The 21987-nt window shown below is 45.1% G+C and overlaps 2 protein-coding genes across 2 annotated transcripts; one reads left to right on the top strand and one right to left on the bottom strand.

The window, feature by feature from the left end:
- The first annotated feature begins 1425 nt into the window (after positions 1 to 1425).
- Positions 1426 to 12042, top strand: LOC137801666 (adenosine receptor A1-like). The gene is made up of 3 exons (XM_068599013.1): positions 1426 to 1941; positions 10330 to 10624; positions 10732 to 12042. Exons 1-3 carry the CDS (start codon positions 1601 to 1603, stop codon positions 11119 to 11121), a joined length of 1026 nt encoding a protein of 341 aa, XP_068455114.1. The 5' UTR covers positions 1426 to 1600; the 3' UTR covers positions 11122 to 12042.
- A 1941-nt stretch (positions 12043 to 13983) lies between these two features.
- LOC137801652 (bcl-2-like protein 15) lies at positions 13984 to 18792 on the bottom strand. Its single transcript, XM_068598982.1, has 4 exons — positions 18633 to 18792; positions 17878 to 17996; positions 17168 to 17389; positions 13984 to 14985 (listed from the first exon to the last, which is right to left on the bottom strand). Exons 1-4 carry the CDS (start codon positions 18781 to 18783, stop codon positions 14971 to 14973), a joined length of 507 nt encoding a protein of 168 aa, XP_068455083.1. The 5' UTR covers positions 18784 to 18792; the 3' UTR covers positions 13984 to 14970.
- Between the last annotated feature and the right edge of the window lie 3195 nt (positions 18793 to 21987).

Genomic DNA, 21987 nt, shown 5'->3' on the forward strand with positions numbered 1-21987 from the left:
TTAGGGTCGCGGGGCGCTGGAGCCGATCCCAGCTGTCAAGGGGCGAAGGCAGGGTACACCTGGACAGGTCGCCAGTTCATCAGAGGGCAGACATATAGACAAACAACCATTCACACTCACATTCACACCTACGGGCAATTTAGAGTCCAGTTAACCTCTGCAGCATGTCTTTGGACTGTGGGAGGAAGCCGGAGAACCCGGAGAGAACCCACGCTGCCACGGGGAGAACACGCAAACTCCACACAGAAGGACCTGCAGACCAGTATCCGAACCCCGCCCGGGATCCGAACCACAGACCCTCTTGCTGTGAGGCGTCAGTGCTAGCCACTACACCACCGTGCAGCCCAAATGTAACCTGATGAATTATAGTCATACATGTTTTAATAATAAAGAATGTTCTCATTTCAACTACAATACCATTGAAAAACAAAGAGATCCAGAACTTCAACTTCAGTCCATCGGGTGTGAAGTCCCCCAAAGCCAGAATATTATGAATCATATTACATCATTCTATCTAATCTGGCGACATCATTGCAGCATTAATGTGTCAGGATCCTCCTGTTGGCTCCTCGAGGGATTATTTTATGACGCGTGGAGGCGTTTGGTTCAAGAGTCGCGCTTCACATGCTGAAGTAGTATGATCTATCTCATAATAATCTATTGTTTTAGGTTCAGGCTCTGGGTCTGGACCAGGTCTGGACCGGGTCTGGACCGGGTTCACCTATCAGTGATTAGTGAAATACTGCTCCCTGGTTTGTTGCAGAGAAATCCTCTTATGGGCTTCATGGTCAGAACAGACTCACACAGGTGAGTGATGACCTTCAGGTGAGTGATGTCACACAGGTGAGTGATGACCTTCAGGTGAGTGATGTCACACAGGTGAGTGATGACCTTCAGGTGAGTGATGACCTACAGGTGGTCCTGGGCCAGAGGTCATGTTCTTCTCTGCCTGGAGTCCCCGTGTGTTTATGTGTCAGAACTTTCATCTGTATGCAAAACGTGTTTTTATGCCACTTTTATGAGCCTCATTTGCATGTAGAGAGGTTTGTGAGCGCGTCTCTCTTCCAGCTGATGTTACTTTATTGTCCTTCCATTCGTCTCCCTCCAGCTTCCCCTCTCCAGAGAGGTGTCATCCTCTGTGATCACGTGTGTGAGCCTCGTGCTCTAAATAAGTATGGTATTGCCTCTCAGTGATGAAAGCATGTGTGCTGTGGGAGACCTTCAGCAGTGCGGTCCACTCCACCGGGACAGCGTTCAGCACAGATCAGTGACTCAGTGACGTAGACACTGGGTTACTTCTCTCCAACCAGTACCAGAGGCACAGCGACACACAACTGAACCCAAAGACGCGGCTCCGCCGTGGGGACCGGCTTGTGACTCATTCCGGATCTCGGTCCGGTCTTCCGCCAGCAGGAGCCTCGTCTCGGACGGCGTGGAGAGTCTGCGTCCTGCGCGCTGCTCCACGTCCTGGAGCAGATCCTAAAAGCAGAGCAGCGGACTCTTCCTGCCTCTGCGGGACATAAAACATGCGAACCCTGAGTCGAGGAGTCTCAGCCGGTGCCTCCCCCCCTCAGCTGGTCCTCCGCGCCGCGCCGCCAGCATGCCCGCGGGTCTGCCGTCCTCCAGGGCGCTCTACATCGGGATGGAGGTGCTGATCGCCGTGTCCTCGGTCATCGGCAACGTGATGGTGGTCTGGGCCGTGCGCATTAACCGCTCCCTGAGGGACACCACGTTCTGCTTCATCGTGTCCCTGGCCCTGGCGGACATCGCGGTCGGGGCTCTGGTGATCCCGCTCGCCATCACCATCAGCATCGGGCTGCAGACGCACTTCTACAGCTGCCTGCTGGTGGCCTGCACCGTGCTGGTGCTCACGCAGAGCTCCATCCTGGCGCTGCTGGCCATCGCCATCGACCGCTACCTGCGAGTGAAGATCCCCATGAGGTACTGGACTCCCTGAGGGCGCATAACTAGTGCCTATAACTAGTGCCTATAACTAGTGCCCATAACTAGTGCCCATAACTTGTGCCCATAACTTGTGCCTATAACTAGTGCCTGTAACTAGTGCCTATAACTAGTGCTTATAACTAGTGCCCATAACTAGTGCCTATAACTAGTGCCCATAACTAGTGCCCATAACTTGTGCCCATAACTTGTGCCTATAACTAGTGCCTATAACTAGTGCCTATAACTAGTGCTTATAACTAGTGCCCATAACTAGTGCCTATAACTAGTGCCCATAACTAGTGCCCATAACTAGTGCCCATAACTTGTGCCCATAACTTGTGCCCATAACTAGTGCCTATAACTAGTGCCTATAACTAGTGCTTATAACTAGTGCCTATAACTAGTGCCTATAACTTGTGCCCATAACTTGTGCCTATAACTAGTGCCTATAACTAGTGCCCATAACTAGTGCCCATAACTTGTGCCCATAACTAGTGCCCATAACTAGTGCCTATAACTAGTGCTTATAACTAGTGCCTATAACTAGTGCCTATAACTTGTGCCCATAACTTGTGCCTATAACTAGTGCCCATAACTAGTGCTTATAACTCGTGTGTATAACTTGTGCCTATAACTAGTGCCCATCACTAGTGCCTATAACTAGTGCCTATAACTAGTGCCTATAACTAGTGCTTATAACTCGTGTGTATAACTTGTGCCTATAACTAGTGCCCATCACTAGTGCCTATAACTAGTGCTTATAACTAGTGCCCATAACTAGTGCCTATAACTAGTGCCTATAACTAGTGCTTATAACTCGTGTGTATAACTTGTGCCTATAACTAGTGCCCATCACTAGTGCCTATAACTAGTGCCTATAACTAGTGCCCATCACTACTGCCTATAACTAGTGCCCATAACTAGTGCCTATAACTAGTGCCTATAACTAGTGCCTATAACTAGTGCCCATCACTACTGCCTATAACTAGTGCCCATAACTAGTGCCTATAACTAGTGCCTATAACTAGTGCCCATCACTAGTGCCTATAACTAGTGCCTATAACTAGTGCCCATCACTAGTGCCTATAACTAGTGCCCATAACTAGTGCCTATAACTAGTGCCTATAACTAGTGCCTATAACTAGTGCCTATAACTAGTGCCCATCACTAGTGCCTATAACTAGTGCCCATAACTAGTGCCTATAACTAGTGCCCATAACTAGTGCCTATAACTAGTGCCTATAACTAGTGCCCATCACTAGTGCCTATAACTAGTGCCCATAACTAGTGCCTATAACTAGTGCCTATAACTAGTGCCTATAACTAGTGCCCATCACTAGTGCCTATAACTAGTGCCCATAACTAGTGCCTATAACTAGTGCCCATAACTAGTGCCCATAACTAGTGCCCATCACTAGTGCCTATAACTAGTGCCTATAACTAGTGCCCATCACTAGTGCCTATAACTAGTGCCCATAACTAGTGCCTATAACTAGTGCCTATAACTAGTGCCTATAACTAGTGCCTATAACTAGTGCCCATCACTAGTGCCTATAACTAGTGCCCATCACTAGTGCCTATAACTAGTGCCCATAACTAGTGCCTATAACTAGTGCCTATAACTAGTGCCCATAACTTACCTTAGTCTGTGATACCTCATCAGGAAGACATGTGCTGATAGGCAGGGACCTTCACTGTGTAATAATCATAATGACTTATTCATAATCAAAGTATTCACATCATGTTATGAGTCAGTCATGCACATATTAAAACATCTGATAGTAACTGCCCTTTTCTCAAAATAAATCCTTAATATATCCATAAGTGAGTAAATGCACAACACAGGATCCATTTCAAATGATGAATCTTTACTGTTTTCCTGATGGATGCACTTTCTTTGCTTGTGATCAGGTTTATCAATAACTTCATGGCAGGGTGACGTTCCTGTTGCATAACAGATGTTTTAAAACGTGTTTGTGTCGTCGTCAGAAGGAAACTTTGACTGGAAACTCAAGTTTCACTAGAAGCTGTGTGCAGGGAGCAGAGCCTGCAGGACGCATGGCTGCTCCTGCAGGCGGTTGATGGTTGCGTAACGTCAGCTGGCAGCGGCGCTCACACGCTGTAGGAACAGTAGACTGGTGGAGGATGCATGTTATTATTTATCAGTCTTGTTTCATTTTCATGAATGTTGATTCTGTATCAGGTCATACAGTTTTTCTCCTGGTTCACTCTTTTTAACGTCACGATTATGAGGAAATGTGCTTCCATCCCACTGGAGCACGTCCATCAGCTGCTCCCTGAAACATTTCAGCAGTCGCTGCTTTCTTTTTATAGCCGTGATAAGGGCGGTGTGTCTGAGATTAAAACAGACCCAAGCTGGAGGATGAGAGTGAGCAGGTGGAAGTCGCTCAGGAAGGGAGAGAGATGGAGGACAGTGGAGCAGCTGATCTGTATGCAGACAGACAGCCGCCTTCACAAGCAGCTGCAGAGCATTTTAAAGATAGAGACGCTCTCCACAGAAGCTTTTCCTCCTCCAGACTCTTGAAACGCCCTCTGAGCTTCCATTCATGCGTCCAGTGCTGTCTGCCTCACCCGGCTGAACTCCTGAGTGCTTTATGTGATGTGTGTGTGTGTGTGTGTGTGTGTGTGTGTGTGTGTGTGTGTGGAGGGGGGGGGAGGGCATAATGGTTCGGCTCTGGCACATTTCTCAGTGTGTTTTGATGTTAGCACTAGTTAGGTTAGCCAGTGAGCATCGCTGTGAGCGTGATGGATCCCTGTCAGCTGATTGAGCCGGCGCAGACTCTCAGGTGGAAATACAGGTTTCAAGAACCAACACCTCCACAGGAGTCTGGATCTGCAAATGACTAACAGCAGCTCGCTGTGAGGGAGACGACAGCTGTGTGCAACAACAGCCTGAAACAGCTGTGTGCAACAACAGCCTGAAACAGCTGTGTGCAACAACAACAGCTGTGTGCAACAACAGCCTGAAACAGCTGTGTACAACAACAACAGCCTGAAACAGCTGTGTGCAACAACAACAGCTGTGTGCAACAACAGCCTGAAACAGCTGTGTGCAACAACAGCCTGAAACAGCTGTGTGCAACAACAACAGCCTGAAACAGCTGTGTGCAACAACAACAGCCTGAAACAGCTGTGTGCAACAACAACAGCCTGAAACAGCTGACGTCTGATTGTGTCTGATTGTCTCTGCTTGTGTCACACAAAAAGACACAAGCAGTCATAAGCACATGTCTGGCAGACACAAGTAACCACAATCATACACAAGAATACACAAATAGACACAATCAGACACAAATAGACACAATCAGACACAAGTAAACACAAGCAGACACAAGTAGATACAATCAGACGTCAGCTGTTTCAGGCTGTTGTTGTTGCACACAACTGTTTCAGGCTGTTGTTGTTGCACACAGCTGTTGTTGCACACAGCTGTTTCAGGCTGTTGTTGTTGCACACAGCTGTTGTTGTTGCACACAGCTGTTGTTGTTGCACACAGCTGTTGTTGTTGCACACAGCTGTTGTTGTCCACCTGAGAGTCTGTGCAGCTCAATCAGCTGGTTTGATGTTTGATGAGACTCCAGGTGTGAAGACATGTCGGTCCAATTTTTAATCGAGCCATAGCGCCACCTACAGGTAACAGGAAGTAAACCGTTGGATCCTGGGCTTGCGTCTCAGTAGGTAAATCGACATAACATTAAATCCACACAAACTAAAACTTGTAGTTACCTGGTATGATTTGAATGCTTCAAAATGGCAATTCGGCTCGATAGCGCCCCCTACAAATATTAATTTAACCCTTGTATGGCAAAAATGATATGATTAATTATTTTTTCAAACAGACTTATTGGTCTTGGTTCATTTCCTGCGAAGAACATAAATCAGATGAAACGTTCACCGACCGCACACCGTAGTTTGGTACACATCTACGAGCGGGTCAAAAAGAGATTGAGACCCTTAAACTCCGCCTACTTTGATTTTCCGCCATTTTGAATTTGTAAAAAAAACTCAAGTTCTAAACGATGGGTCTGATTCTTCCAAAATTGTCTGTGGATCATTTACGGTTCAAAGTCATCAAAATGTATTACACATTCAACAAAGAGGGCCTCGCAGTACTTCTGACAGATTTACATGTAGTAGGCGTATGGAACACACGTAAACTTACAAATACCTCTCATGGGACCACGCTCTAAACCGTATCAGAAGTCGGCCATTTTGAATTTAGTGGGATTTTCACGTAAATCTTTCTCTGTTTCTAGACGATATAGAATAATGAACTGATGAAAGGAGTTCATAATATATCATGTTGACGCACGTTGTCTAGTTCCATACGATGGACACAGGAAGTCAACAAACTCATGGACTCTTTGTCTGAAAGTCACAAACATACTCGGCCGCGGGAGCCGGCAAGTACCTTTGTGTCTTCTTGTGTCTGATTGTGTCTACTTGTGTCTGATTGTGTCTTCTTGTGTCTGATTGTGTCTACTTGTGTCTGATTGTGTCTACTTGTGTCTGATTGTGTCTTCTTGTGTCTGATTGTGTCTGATTGTGTCTACTTGTGTCTGATTGTGTCTTCTTGTGTCTGATTGTGTCTACTTGTGTCTGATTGTGTCTACTTGTGTCTACTTGTGTCTGATTGTGTCTACTTGTGTCTGATTGTGTCTTCTTGTGTCTGATTGTGTCTTCTTGTGTCTGATTGTGTCTACTTGTGTCTGATTGTGTCTTCTTGTGTCTGATTGTGTCTACTTGTGTCTGATTGTGTCTACTTGTGTCTACTTGTGTCTGATTGTGTCTACTTGTGTCTGACTGTGTCTGACTGTGTCTACTTGTGTCTGATTGTGTCTACTTGTGTCTGATTGTGTCTTCTTGTGTCTGATTGTGTCTACTTGTGTCTGATTGTGTCTTCTTGTGTCTGATTGTGTCTACTTGTGTCTGATTGTGTCTGATTTTGTCTACTTGTGTCTGATTGTGTCTGATTGTGTCTGATTGTGTCTTCTTGTGTCTGATTGTGTCTGATTGTGTCTTCTTGTGTCTGATTGTGTCTATTTGTGTCTATTTGTGTCTGATTGTGTCTTCTTGTGTCTGATTGTGTCTATTTGTGTCTGATTGTGTCTTCTTGTGTCTGATTGTGTCTACTTGTGTCTGATTGTGTCTTCTTGTGTCTGATTGTGTCTACTTGTGTCTGATTGTGTCTTCTTGTGTCTGATTGTGTCTACTTGTGTCTGATTGTGTCTACTTGTGTCTGATTGTGTCTGATTGTGTCTTCTTGTGTCTGATTGTGTCTACTTGTGTCTGATTGTGTCTACTTGTGTCTGATTGTGTCTGATTGTGTCTACTTGTGTCTTCTTGGGTCTGATTGTGTCTACTTGTGTCTGATTGTGTCTACTTGTGTCTGATTGTGTCTGATTGTGTCTGATTGTGTCTGATTGTGTCTACGTGTGTCTGATTGTGTCTGATTGTGTTTACGTGTGTCTGATTGTGTCTGATTGTGTCTGATTGTGTCTTCTTGTGTCTGATTGTGTCTTCTTGTGTCTGATTGTCTGATTGTCTGATTGTGTCTGATTGTCTGATTGTGTCTACTTGTGTCTGATTGTGTCTTCTTGTGTCTGATTGTGTCTACTTGTGTCTGATTGTGTCTTCTTGTGTCTGATTGTGTCTGATTGTGTCTTCTTGTGTCTGATTGTGTCTACTTGTGTCTGATTGTGTCTTCTTGTGTCTACTTGTGTCTACTTGTGTCTACTTGTGTCTGATTGTGTCTACTTGTGTCTGATTGTGTCTGATTGTGTCTACTTGTGTCTGATTGTGTCTGATTGTGTCTACTTGTGTCTGATTGTGTCTACTTGTGTCTACTTGTGTCTTCTTGTGTCTGATTGTGTCTTCTTGTGTCTGATTGTGTCTACTTGTGTCTGATTGTGTCTGATTGTGTCTTCTTGTGTCTGATTGTGTCTATTTGTGTCTGATTGTGTCTTCTTGTGTCTGATTGTGTCTTCTTGTGTCTGATTGTGTCTACTTGTGTCTGATTGTGTCTTCTTGTGTCTGATTGTGTCTACTTGTGTCTGATTGTGTCTACTTGTGTCTGATTGTGTCTTCTTGTGTCTGATTGTGTCTGATTGTGTCTTCTTGTGTCTGATTGTGTCTACTTGTGTCTGATTGTGTCTTCTTGTGTCTACTTGTGTCTACTTGTGTCTACTTGTGTCTGATTGTGTCTGATTGTGTCTGATTGTGTCTACTTGTGTCTGATTGTGTCTGATTGTGTCTACTTGTGTCTGATTGTGTCTACTTGTGTCTACTTGTGTCTTCTTGTGTCTGATTGTGTCTTCTTGTGTCTGATTGTGTCTACTTGTGTCTGATTGTGTCTGATTGTGTCTTCTTGTGTCTGATTGTGTCTATTTGTGTCTGATTGTGTCTTCTTGTGTCTGATTGTGTCTTCTTGTGTCTGATTGTGTCTACTTGTGTCTGATTGTGTCTTCTTGTGTCTGATTGTGTCTACTTGTGTCTGATTGTGTCTTCTTGTGTCTGATTGTGTCTACTTGTGTCTGATTGTGTCTACTTGTGTCTGATTGTGTCTGATTGTGTCTTCTTGTGTCTGATTGGGTCTGATTGGGTCTGATTGGGTCTGATTGGGTCTGATTGGGTCTGATTGTGTCTTCTTGGGTCTGATTGTGTCTACTTGTGTCTACTTGTGTCTGATTGTGTCTGATTGTGTCTACGTGTGTCTGATTGTGTCTACTTGTGTCTGATTGTGTCTACTTGTGTCTGATTGTGTCTTATTGTGTCTTCTTGTGTCTGATTGTCTGATTGTCTGATTGTGTCTGATTGTCTGATTGTGTCTGATTGTGTCTACTTGTGTCTACTTGTGTCTGATTGTGTCTACTTGTGTCTACTTGTGTCTGATTGTGTCTGATTGTGTCTGATTGTGTCTGATTGTGTCTGATTGTGTCTGATTGTGTCTACTTGTGTCTTCTTGTGTCTTCTTGTGTCTTCTTGTGTCTACTTGTGTCTACTTGTGTCTGATTGTGTCTACTTGTGTCTGATTGTGTCTACTTGTGTCTGATTGTGTCTGATTGTGTCTGATTGTGTCTGATTGTGTCTGATTGTGTCTGATTGTGTCTGATTGTGTCTGATTGTGTCTGATTGTGTCTACTTGTGTCTGATTGTGTCTGATTGTGTCTGATTGTGTCTGATTGTGTCTACTTGTGTCTGACTGTGTCTACTTGTGTCTGATTGTGTCTACTTGTGTCTGATTGTGTCTACTTGTGTCTGATTGTGTCTGATTGTGTCTACTTGTGTCTGATTGTGTCTACTTGTGTCTGATTGTGTCTACTTGTGTCTGATTGTGTCTACTTGTGTCTGATTGTGTCTGATTGTGTCTGATTGTGTCTGATTGTGTGTGCTTGTGTCTGCTTGTGTCTGCTTGTGTCTGCTTGTGTCTTCTTGTGTGTGCTTGTGTCTTCTTGTGTGTGCTTGTGTCTTCTTGTGTGTGCTTGTGTCTTCTTGTGTCTGCTTGTGTCTTCTTGTGTCTGCTTGTGTCTTCTTGTGTCTTCTTGTGTCTGATTGTGTCTTCTTGTGTCTTCTTGTGTCTTCTTGTGTCTTCTTGTGTCTGCTTGTGTCTTCTTGTGTCTGCTTGTGTCTCATTATGTCTTCTTGTGTGTGCTTGTGTCTTCTTGTGTCTTCTTGTGTCTGCTTGTGTCTTCTTGTGTGTGCTTGTGTCTTCTTGTGTGTGCTTGTGTCTTCTTGTGTGTGCTTGTGTCTTCTTGTGCCTTCTTGTGTCTGTTTGTGTCTTCTTGTGTGTGCTTGTGTCTTCTTGTGTGTGCTTGTGTCTTCTTGTGTCTTCTTGTGTGTGCTTGTGTCTTCTTGTGTCTTCTTGTGTCTGATTGTGTCTTCTTGTGTGTGCTTGTGTCTTCTTGAGTGTGCTTGTGTCTTCTTGTGTCTTCTTGTGTCTGATTGTGTCTTCTTGTGTGTGCTTGTGTCTTCTTGTGTCTGCTTGTGTCTTCTTGTGTCTTCTTGTGTCTTCTTGTGTCTGATTGTGTCTTCTTGTGTCTGATTGTGTCTTCTTGTGTGTGCTTGTGTCTTCTTGTGTCTGCTTGTGTCTTCTTGTGTCTTCTTGTGTCTTCTTGTGTCTGATTGTGTCTTCTTGTGTGTGCTTGTGTCTTCTTGTGTGTGCTTGTGTAGGTGTTTGAACATATATCTTGTGGGTATTTGTCTGTAACCTGGGATGATGCTGTCTTGGTCGGGTCACCCTCTTCAGGGAGATTGTTGATCTCAAAAGAGCTTGAATGAAGTCATTATCTTCCCAAAGGGAGTGTTTGCTGTAGATCTTTTGCGTGCAGGACTAAATGAAGCCCATCTTCTCCCTCGCTGCCTCAGCTACAAGCGGGTGGTGACTCCTCGACGAGCTGGCACGGCCGTGCTGTTGTGTTGGCTGGTGTCCATCCTCGTTGGTCTCCTGCCCATGTTGGGTTGGAACAACCTGCAGCAGCTCCGAGACAATGGCTCCCTGGTCACCGATGACCTCGTGGTGACCTGTGAGTTTGAGACAGTCATCAGCATGGACTACATGGTCTACTTCAATTTCTTTGGCTGGGTGCTGCCCCCCCTGCTCCTCATGCTCGCCATCTACGTGGAGATATTCTACATGATCCACAAGCAGCTCAACAAGAAGGTGAGGGCTCCTCTTCTTGTCGTCGCGTTGTTTGAAATGCAGCAAACAGCCGTAATGGGGACTAATTAGACTTCATGTAAACCATCTTGTCCTTTCTGTCTTTGCAGGTGACGGCGAGCCACACGGACCCCAGCCGTTACTTTGGCAAGGAGCTCAAGTTAGCCAAGTCGCTCGCCCTGGTTCTTTTCCTCTTCGCGGTCAGCTGGCTCCCTCTTCACATCCTCAACTGCATCACCCTCTTCTGCCCGGCCTGCGACAAGCCCATGTTCCTCGTTTACATCGCCATCATCCTCACACACGGAAACTCGGCCGTCAACCCCATCGTCTACGCTTTCCGCATCAAGAAATTCCGCAAAGCATTCCGGAAAATCTGGAAACAGTACGTGCTTTGTCAGGATCCAGTCGGCCGTCTTCCTCAAAGAGGAAGCCAGAGAGGACAGAGTCACGAGAGGAGGCTGAGACAGAACGAGGAGGATGATGACGATGATGACGTGTGACCGGTGCTGTGTAACTGTTAAGCTTGTAAAAGACTCTGGATACATGTTCATGCTTGAGAGGCTGCCGGCCAGAACGTCGTCACAGGACGTCGGAGGGATGAAGGAGAGGAGGGAACTCCAGCCGGATTTCTTCCACCAACAAGGATGACGAGCCGGCACGGAGGCTGGGTGAACATCCTCATCCCCACTTTGATTTGAAGAAGACTGATTGTTTATTTCTACACTTTCTGACAGAAACCTGAGAACGCGATCAGTGAATCTGTAGCTCATCCGGTACGAATAGCAGAAGTAGTGTTTTCTGTGTTTCTGATTCCAATTAAAACTCACGACCCTTCTGATGTGAAGGCGCACCCATAGGTGCATGTCCATGCTCAGTGCAGTGGCCTTCAGGAATGAAGAAGAGCTGTCGCTTTAATAGTGTTAATCTGGTCAACCAATGGTGGGCCAGCAGGAAGTGTGCGTCCAGCTGATGAACACTAAACAACGGACTCATCCAGGACGGCTGGTGAGATGAGTCTGCTGTCAGAAAGAGTAATAACAGATTAGAGCTACAGCTGGAAATACATCCAGCTCAAGAAATACCTGAACCTTTGGTCACCATGCACAGAGATAAGCAATGAGTGACTTTATGACTGAGGATAAAGAATGCTGCAGCGTCTCCTGAACCTCTACTGTACCTCTACTGTAACTCTACTGTACCTCAACTGTAACTCTACAGTAGCATCTACTAAACATCTACTGTACCTCTACTGTAACTCTACCGTAGCATCTACCAAACATCTACTAAACATCTACTAAACCTTTACGGTACATCTACTGTACATCTACTGTACCTCTACTGAACCTTTACTGTACATCTACTGTACCTCTACTAAACCTCTACTGTACATCTACTGTACATCTACTGTACCTCTACTGAACCTCTCCTGCGGCGTCTCCAGGCCTCGGCCACGTCCTCTGTGACGGCGTACCATCGTTGCATGGTCACAGGCTCTGTGTCCTTCACTGGTTAGTAATTAGGAACGTTGGTGTTGACATGTGGAGAGTGTGGAGGAGGAAACTCCTCAGGGGGCCACCAGCTGCTCTCTGGCACCTCCTCATCCAGGTGTTCATGGGGAAGTTCACCCTTCCAGCAGGGTTGTACACTAGGTGAGCCCTGCTTTCTATTCATCATGCAGTACCTGCATCAGCAGGTGGAGGTTTCAGTCCACTCTTTAGACAGGAAGAGCTTCTCTGTATGGAGGCAAAGTCATCATTATTATGTGCACACGTGGATCCTCGTGTGTGAATGAGGGAGGAGGTTATTAGGGAGGAGGTTATTAGGGAGGAGGTTGTTAGGGAGGAGGTTATTAGGGAGGAGGTTGTTAGGGAGGAGGTTGTTAGGGAGGAGCATGTGGGGATTATTCTGTTGTCCCAGAAGCACCTTCACCAGGCGAGTATATGCGCTCAGAGAGTGTTCGTCTCTGTGGAGGTCCACATCAAGACGCCCGCGATGCTTTCCATCCAATAAACTGTCCATGGAACATGGTTTAAAACACTTTTTTTCACCACTGGGGGGCGCCGATGTTTGGCACATTTTGGCTTTAAGTGTTGGTCTCTTCCAACAATAAAACACAAAGTGTTCCGATGTCCAGGAAGAACTGAAGCTTCATTCTATGAATAATCTCTTCAAGGCCCATCTTCCTGTGTGTTTGGTGAACTCTTTGACTCGTTCTAAATGCAGCTTCTGGGTCAAAGGCTCTGCTTCTGGAACGAGCGGCTGGATTTCAGCTCTTTTCCCTTCACCCTGGAAACCCTTTCACACTGGTTTGTCTTCCCAGCTGGTTTGTCTTCTGGTTTGTCTACTGGTTTGTCTTCCCTACTGGTTTGTCTACTGGTTTGTCTTCTGGTTTGTCTACTGGTTTGTCTTCCCTACTGGTTTGTCTACTGGTTTGTCTACTGGTTTGTCTTCCCTACTGGTTTGTCTACTGGTTTGTCTTCCCTACTGGTTTGTCTTCCCTACTGGTTTGTCTTCTGGTTTGTCTACTGGTTTGTCTTCCCTACTGGTTTGTCTACTGGTTTGTCTACTGGTTTGTCTACTGGTTTGTCTTCCCTACTGGTTTGTCTACTGGTTTGTCTTCCCTACTGGTTTGTCTTCCTAGCTGGTTTGGCTTCAACTATCTCATGTGATCCTCTCGTGAAACCACTCCATGTAGATGACGTTTTTACGGCTGTTTTTAAAACTTGTGGTCATTTTTCACGCTGGTGTCTTATGAAGGAACGAGGTCGGTGCTGCCCTCTGCTGGTGAGTGCAGAGTACTGCTGGACATAGAACAGAGGAGACTTCACCACTTCATAACTCATGTCCTTGTCTTCATCTGTGTAATTGATTGATGAAGACAGTCATCAGTCTTAGGAAGTACTTAATCCCAATATCTTCTAACTTGTTTTATAAATATTATTAAAGTAATATTATAGTATGTCATGAAAAGTAAAAAGAAGTCAAATTATATTTCATGCAAAGGAAAAAACATTCCTATTGAAGTATGTGACATGACGAACAGAACATGCTGAAGCCCTCAACACGTCTGATGGATTATGAATAAATCCTCATCTTTTACCTGTTGTTCAGGTTCTGCAGAGCTTTTCTTTGTGAAAATGTAGATGGAAGGAATCAAATAAAAACTTATCCACTAATTCCTCACGCATAACCTGATTATGGGATGTATGAATGTCATATTAATGTGATCCAGTTCCTCAGACTGGATGAGAGCACAGAAACCTGAACATAAGCACTTTGACTTAAAAATGCTAAAACATGATTTTTATCTTAAAACCATAACACAATGTAATATCCAGAATAAAAGAATTCAGCAATCTTTTTCCCATTTTTATTGAAATTAAAAAAATACCAAAAAAGAAAAGTCACATTTTCCACAAGACAATAAAAAATTTCATTCAAATGATTTGGTGAACTTGAAGCAATATATTCACAAAGATGTATAAAACAATAACAGTTCATATTCCTAATTCCTTTCAAAACAATTAAAATGTCATGCATTGTGTGAAACGTGAGCAGAAGCTGTTGCACATCGTCTACAGTGATCATAAGAGGCAGGCAAACAGCCACATTAAATCATTTATATGGAAATTAAATTACATTTAGTTCAGTAAGCAGCTCCATAGACGAATGAAATCAATACACAAAACTCCTGTGGAGACAGTAGAGATCATTTCCAGCAGTGAACTATCAGTGACACATCTCATGTTCTCATACAAAGTGTTTTCTGATGATCGCATCAACCTGTGACGTGCACCTGCACCACAGCTGATGGCCCGAAGGACAAAGTCTGGTGAAGAAGTTTAGTGTGATTCAATGTGTGTGTGTGTGTGTGGCTACACAATCCTGAGCAGGGTAGGGGTCAAGGGTTAAAGGTTAAGGGTTAGGAGTTAGGGGTTAAGGGTTAACAGTTAGGGGTTAGGAGTTTGGAGCTTTTGGGGGCGGCTGTAGCTCAGGGGGATGAGAGGTCGTCCCGATACCACAAGGTCGCCGGTTTGATCCCCACGGTTCACACGTTGAAGTGCCTCTGAGCACGACACTTAACCCCTCGTTGCTCTCCGGGCGCCTCACAGGGCCGCTGCTCCCTAATCAAGGACGGGTCAAACGCAGAGAAGAATTTTTCTTTTTTTTCTATTTAAGGGTTAGGAGTTATGGGTTAGGGCTTAAGGTTTAGGAGTTAGGAGTTAGGGTTTAGGAGTTAGGGGTTAGGGGTTAGGAGTTAGGGGTCAGGAGTTTGCTGCAGCTTCACAAGGTCGTCTCCTCGTGAAGGTCGTCTGCGAGGTCGTCTCCTATCTCCTCAGCAGAAAGGCTCAAACCACTTTGTCCTGAAACAAACAGAAGAAACACGAGTCAGTCAGACGAACAGAAGCTTTTCATCTGGTTTCAACTGCACGATTTCTCAGTGAGGAGAAAACAGGAACAGTGTTGCACTGTAACACACTTACACAGTAACACTGTAGCACTGTAACACACTTACACAGTAACACTGTAGCACTGTAACACACTTACACAGTAACACTGTAGCACGGTAACACACTTACACAGTAACACTCTTACACAGTAACACTGTAACACACTTACACTGTAACACTGTAGCACAGTAACACTGTAGCACTGTAACACTGTAGCACTGTAACACACTTACACAGTAACACACTTACACAGTAACACTGTAACACACTTACACTGTAACACTGTAGCACTGTAACACACTTACACTGTAGCACAGTAACACACTTACACTGTAACACACTAACAATGTATCACAGTAACACTGTAGCACAGTAACACTGTAGCACTGTAACACACTTACACTGTAACACACTCACATTGTATCACTGTAACACAGTAGCACAGTAACACTGCAGCACTGTAACACACTTACACTGTAGCACAGTGACACACTTACACTGTAACACACTCACATTGTATCACTGTAACACACTTACACAGTAACACTGTAGCACAGTAACACACTTACACAGTAACACTGTAGCACAGTAACACACTTACACTGTAACACACTAACACTGTATCACAGTAACACTGTAGCACAGTAACACACTTACATTGTATCACAGTAACACTGTAGCACACTTACACTGTAACACACTAACACTGTATCACAGTAACACTGTAGCACAGTAGCACAGTAACACAGTAACACACTTACATTGTATCACAGTAACACTGTAGCACACTTACACTGTAACACACTAACACTGTATCACAGTAACACTGTAGCACACTTACACTGTAACACTGTAGCACAGTAACACACTTACACTGTAACACACTAACACTGTATCACAGTAACACACTTACACTGTAACACACTAACACTGTATCACAGTAACACTGTAGCACAGTGACACACTTACACTGTAACACAGTAACACTGTAGCACAGTAACACACTTGCACTGTAACACAGTGACACACTTACACTGTAACACACTAACACTGTATCACAGTAACACTGTAGCACAGTAACACACTTGCACTGTAACACAGTGACACACTTACACTGTAACACAGTAACACTGTAGCACAGTAACACACTTACATTGTATCACAGTAACACTGTAGCACAGTAGCACAGTAACACTGTAGCACTGTAACACACTTACACTGTAGCACAGTGACACACTTACACTGTAACACACTTACATTGTATCACTGTAACACAGTAGCACAGTAACACTGTAGCACAGTAACACACTTACACAGTAACACTGTAACACTGTAGCACACTTACACTGTAGCACAGTAACACACTTACACTGTAACACACTAACAATGTATCACAGTAACACACTTACACTGTAACACACTAACACTGTATCACAGTAACACTGTATCACAGTAACACTGTAGCACAGTAACACACTTGCACTGTAACACAGTGACACACTTACACTGTAACACAGTAACACTGTAGCACAGTAACACTGTAGCACAGTAACACACTTACATTGTATCACAGTAACACTGTAGCACAGTAACACTGTAGCACAGTAACACACTTACATTGTATCACAGTAACACTGTAGCACAGTAACACTGTAGCACAGTAACACACTTACATTGTATCACAGTAACACTCTAGCACAGTAACACACTTACATTGTATCACAGTAACACTGTAGCACAGTATCACAGTAACACTGTAGCACAGTAACACTGTAGCACAGTAACACTGTAGCACAGTAACACACTTACATTGTATCACAGTAACACTGTAGCACAGTAACACTGTAGCACAGTAACACACTTACATTGTATCACAGTAACACTGTAGCACAGTATCACAGTAACACTGTAGCACAGTAACACACTTACATTGTATCACAGTAACACTGTAACACAGTAACACACTTACACTGTAACATAAATAGTCAAAGTCAAATATTAACACTTGCAGTAATTAACATTTAGCGTATTCAGAGTCCTGTGTGCGGTAGTTCTCCCCCTGACCCGACATGATGAACACATGAACCCTTCTTACCCATCCTCCCTGCTGATGCACCCACGGGCCCACGCGCCTGCTGAGGAACGTGGTCATGACACTGTGGATGGTGTTCTTCAGCTCGGGGGAGGACTTCTTGACATAAAGCCCGAGGGCCACCGAGGCTCGGATCAGCTGCATCTCTGAAGCCACCTCGGCCTTCTGGGAGACCTGAGTCTGGCAGATGGCCTCCACGCCGTGGCTGAAGGCTGCTTCCAGCGCCTGAAAGAGACACAAGTCAAGACCTCACAGGAGCCCGATGACCGCGCCCAGAAGAAACAGAGGAACACGCCTCCGTGTAGTTTGGCCGTGCTCACACAGAATAAATGCTGCTCCAAACAGCTGAATGAACTGCAGGGATTGAAACTGAGGGATGTTTTTCTCTTTGTACTTTGGGTGAATTCTACTTCAGTTACTACATTTCAACAAACTTTGCATTTGTGCCACAAAATCTTCAACTGTAGTTTGAGGACACATGTATTATTATTCTGAAATGAGACTATTGTACTGTGTGTGTACAGCTATCAATGAAGAGGCCACAACAGGTAGAAGGCATGTCGATAACCTCTGGTTCTGTGAATGATTGATGGACTCATAGAGAATAAACACAGATTAGCCTTTATTAATTCCACTGAGGGGAAATGTTGCTGTTGCAGAAGCACGAGGACATAAATAAGTAGGAATAATATTTCAAAGTATAGAATATGAACCTCTTTGGCTGCTGCTTGCTTCAGCTCAGCCAGAGCAGATTGAAACATGATGTCATCATTCAGGGCGTCGGCCACAGCCCTCAGTTTACCAGCAATGACAACGGGGTCAAAAGGGCCATCTGAGGAAAACACACAAGTTTCAAGAACATCAGTATGACCTGTACTGTAGGATGTCAACAACAACAACAACAACAACAAGCTGCTGGGTCTAAGACAGACAGCTGAACAGTAACACAGAAAGAAATGACCTCCATCGTGTTGCACTGCAAAGGATTAATAACTCAAAATAATGGAACATATTCATTAAGAGACACCATCAGTTGAGCTTATGGGGAAAAGGAACAAACACTGGAGGTCATGCAGGTCATCCAGATGAAAGTACCAGGAAGTACACAACACACCTCTGAGTACACGATGATGCAATATGAAAACATAACACACCGCAGCGTAGGATGTTTATATATATATATATATATATATATATATATATATATATATATATATATATATATATATATATATATATATATATAGAGAGAGAGAGAGAGAGAGAGAGAGAGAGAGAGAGAGAGAGAGAGAGAGAGAGAGAGAGAGAGAGAGAGAGAGAGAGAGAGAGAGAGAGAGAGACACACACACACACACACACACACACACACACACACACACTCTCTCTCTCTCTCTCTCTCTCTTTTGTAAGCACATGAAAGTGAAAGCGACCCGCTTCCGGGACGCACAGGTCCTTCTCTTGGACTCACCGTCACTCTTTGATGCCGGGCTGTCAACCTCCAGCTCAGCGTACAACACGCCGCGTGGAGGGTCGCGCTCGTGCTCGTGCTCGTCCTCGAGCAGACACTTGATGATTTGATCCGTCTGCCACTCGAGACTGAACGGTGAGGTGGGAGCCATGGCTGCTGTCTGACGGCTCGCGCAGGCGCAGACGGAGGCTGCTGCTTCTTCTTTAGTTCTTTACGGTTTATTGGCGGAATAACTGTTCGGTGCTTTACCGCCACCTACTGGTTCAGAGTGTGGGTCAGGACGTCTAATAACACACACACACACACACACACACACACACACACACACACACACACACACACACACACACACACACACACACACACACATACACACACACACACACACACATACACACACACACACACACACACACACACACACACACACGCACACTCACGCACACGCACACACACACAAACGTGTAACTCATGACATGTACCAGCATTGCAGCGCCTTCCAGCTCCAGCAGGTGGCGACATTCCCTCACTCATGATGCTCTTGGCCACGCCCCTCTCTGGTTCATACAGAACATCCTTGAAGTTCATCACCAAAAGGATTGTATTGTTTCCCACAGCGTCTCCACTATTCACCTTTATAATGTGTCCACTGGTGTTCAACATGTAGGAGAGGATGGCATCACCACCACACACACCACCACACAATCACACACACACACACACACACACACACACACACACACACACACACACACACACACACACACACACACACACACACACACACACTGGTTTCATCACCAGCAACGACATCTCCATGCAGCAGCCACTTGTCCAACCATGCACAATCTATGTGCACGTGCACAAGCTATATGCACGTGCACATGCACACGTGTAGAAAGATGCAACCATCAACCATCATCCCACAGCACGGTGAGCATGCAGGGGAACAGATCCCCCTCTAACTCGGCCTTAGAGATAGAGTAAGGAGATGAGGTTCCTCTGTAGGGCTCAGCCTGAGGGATGGAGTAAGGAGGTGAGGTTCCTCTGTAGGGCTCAGCCTTAGAGGTAGAGTAAGGAGGTGAGTTTCCTCTGGAGGGCTCAGCCTTAGAGATGGAGTAAGGAGGTGAGTTTCCTCTGTAGGGCTCAGCCTTAGAGATAGAGTAAGGAGGTGAGGTTCCTCTGTAGGGCTCAGCCTGAGGGATAGAGTAAGGAGATGAGGTTCCTCTGTAGGGCTCAGCCTTAGAGATAACGTCAGGAGATGAGTTTCCTCTGTAGGGCTCAGCCTGAGGGATGGAGTAAGGACATGAGGTTCCTCTGTAGGGCTCAGCCTTAGAGGTAGAGTAAGGAGGTGAGTTTCCTCTGGAGGGCTCAGCCTTAGAGATAGAGTAAGGAGATGAGTTTCCTCTGTAGGGCTCAACCTTAGAGATAAAGTAAGGAGATGAGGTTCCTCTGTAGGGCTCAGCCTTAGAGACAGAGTAAGGAGATGAGGTTCCTCTGTAGGGCTCGGCCTTAGAGATAAAGTAAGGAGATGAGGTTCCTCTGTGGGGCTCGGCCTTAGAGATAGAGTAAGGAGATGAGGTTCCTCTGTAGGGCTCGGCCTTAGAGACAGAGTAAGGAGATGAGGTTCCTCTGTAGGGCTCGGCCTTAGAGATAGAGTAAGGAGATGAGGTTCCTCTGTAGGGCTCGGCCTTAGAGATAAAGTAAGGAGATGAGGTTCCTCTGTAGGGCTCAGCCTTAGAGATAGAGTAAGGAGATGAGGTTCCTCTGTAGGGCTCGGCCTTAGAGACAGAGTAAGGAGATGAGGTTCCTCTGTAGGGCTCGGCCTTAGAGACAGAGTAAGGAGATGAGGTTCCTCTGTAGGGCTCGGCCTTAGAGATAAAGTAAGGAGATGAGGTTCCTCTGTAGGGCTCGGCCTTAGAGATAGAGTAAGGAGATGAGGTTCCTCTGTAGGGCTCGGCCTTAGAGACAGAGTAAGGAGATGAGGTTCCTCTGTAGGGCTCGGCCTTAGAGACAGAGTAAGGAGATGAGGTTCCTCTGTAGGGCTCGGCCTTAGAGATAAAGTAAGGAGATGAGGTTCCTCTGTAGGGCTCAGCCTTAGAGATAGAGTAAGGAGATGAGCTTCCTCTGTAGGGCTCGGCCTTAGAGATAGAGTAAGGAGATGAGCTTCCTCTGTAGGGCTCAGCCTTAGAGATAGAGTAAGGAGATGAGGTTCCTCTGTAGGGCTCAGCCTTAGAGATAGAGTAAGGAGATGAGGTTCCTCTGTAGGGCTCAGCCTTAGAGATAACGTAAGGAGATGAGGTTCCTCTGTAGGGCTCAGCTTTAAAGGTAGAGTAAGGAGATGAGCTTCCTCTGTAGGGCTCAGCTTTAAAGGTAGAGTAAGGAGATGAGCTTCCTCTGTAGGGCTCGGCCTTAGAGACAGAGTAAGGAGATCAGGAGATGTGTTCAAATGGTTTATGGTGAACTGTGTGATCCTCTGTGAAGCAGACTGTGACCTTAGCTTCTCCTGCTTCATTCTGATCTTCATCCTTCGGCCATGTTAATACTCGTGAGCAGAGATCCGTGTACGTTTCCATTGTTTGTTTGGAGAGAACAAAGCATGCAATGTGTGATATTTCATGTGGAGAGCTTCTGAGTTGCGTTATTACACGATGGACACCTGGAAGCAGCTGCAGCTCTTCATTTGTTTTTGCAGAAATTTGAATGAACTGATAAAAGCACCTGAACAGCATGTTTATGTCATATTATCATATTACAGCCCCTTACGACCGTGAGGAATGTTAAATATGAATTACAACACTGACATCAAAGTAGAACGCTCCAATAACGTTTATAAAAGTATTCATTTTTTAATAGATTTGAGTTAAGGCAATCCAATACAAAGCATTTCACAACCCATCATGACAATAATCATGTACAATAAAAACCCACTGAAGTAGAGTCATGCAGATCACAAAACTCGAGGTATAAACAATAGAGAGATTGTGGGATTTGACAAAAGTAAAAAAGATTTGACTGTAACACACTAATTTAGCTACAGCTGGTAACGGGGGAGACAGGAAGGTCTGGAGAGCCAGGCACAAGAGAGAGCTGCTGACTTCATGCGTCCGCCGATGACAAAACATGCAGCAACACACACACCACATCAGGAGGAACGACATCATGGGCAGGAGCGATGGCTTGTCACACACACTCCAAAAATAGAGAAGTAAATATCTTCAGAACAGTAATATTCCCAAAAACATCTCAAACACATAGAATGAGCTCCGTGAGATGAAGCGCTGTCGGGATCTCCTCCGACAGAAGCTGCCTCTTGTTGCTGAAAACGGAGAAAGGAACAAGGAGGACGAGCAAA

Source organism: Clinocottus analis, unplaced genomic scaffold, assembly GCF_023055335.1.
Source record: "Clinocottus analis isolate CAN_PGR_092001 unplaced genomic scaffold, fCliAna1.0.p SCAF_42, whole genome shotgun sequence".
NCBI lineage: Eukaryota > Metazoa > Chordata > Actinopteri > Perciformes > Cottidae > Clinocottus > Clinocottus analis.

Bases quoted from the DNA above. Each gene is read 5' to 3' on its own strand.
- LOC137801666 (XM_068599013.1), top strand. From the start codon at position 1,601: ATGCCCGCGGGTCTGCCGTCCTCCAGGGCGCTCTACATCGGGATGGAG. The intron at 1,942-10,329 runs GTACTGGACTCC...TCGCTGCCTCAG, and splicing joins CGAGTGAAGATCCCCATGAG to CTACAAGCGGGTGGTGACTC. The intron at 10,625-10,731 runs GTGAGGGCTCCT...CTGTCTTTGCAG, and splicing joins ACAAGCAGCTCAACAAGAAG to GTGACGGCGAGCCACACGGA.
- LOC137801652 (XM_068598982.1), bottom strand. From the start codon at position 18,783: ATGGCTCCCACCTCACCGTTCAGTCTCGAGTGGCAGACGGATCAAATC. The intron at 17,997-18,632 runs GTGAGTCCAAGA...TGTTTTCCTCAG, and splicing joins CCCGGCATCAAAGAGTGACG to ATGGCCCTTTTGACCCCGTT. The intron at 17,390-17,877 runs GTTCATATTCTA...TGTCTCTTTCAG, and splicing joins AGCAAGCAGCAGCCAAAGAG to GCGCTGGAAGCAGCCTTCAG.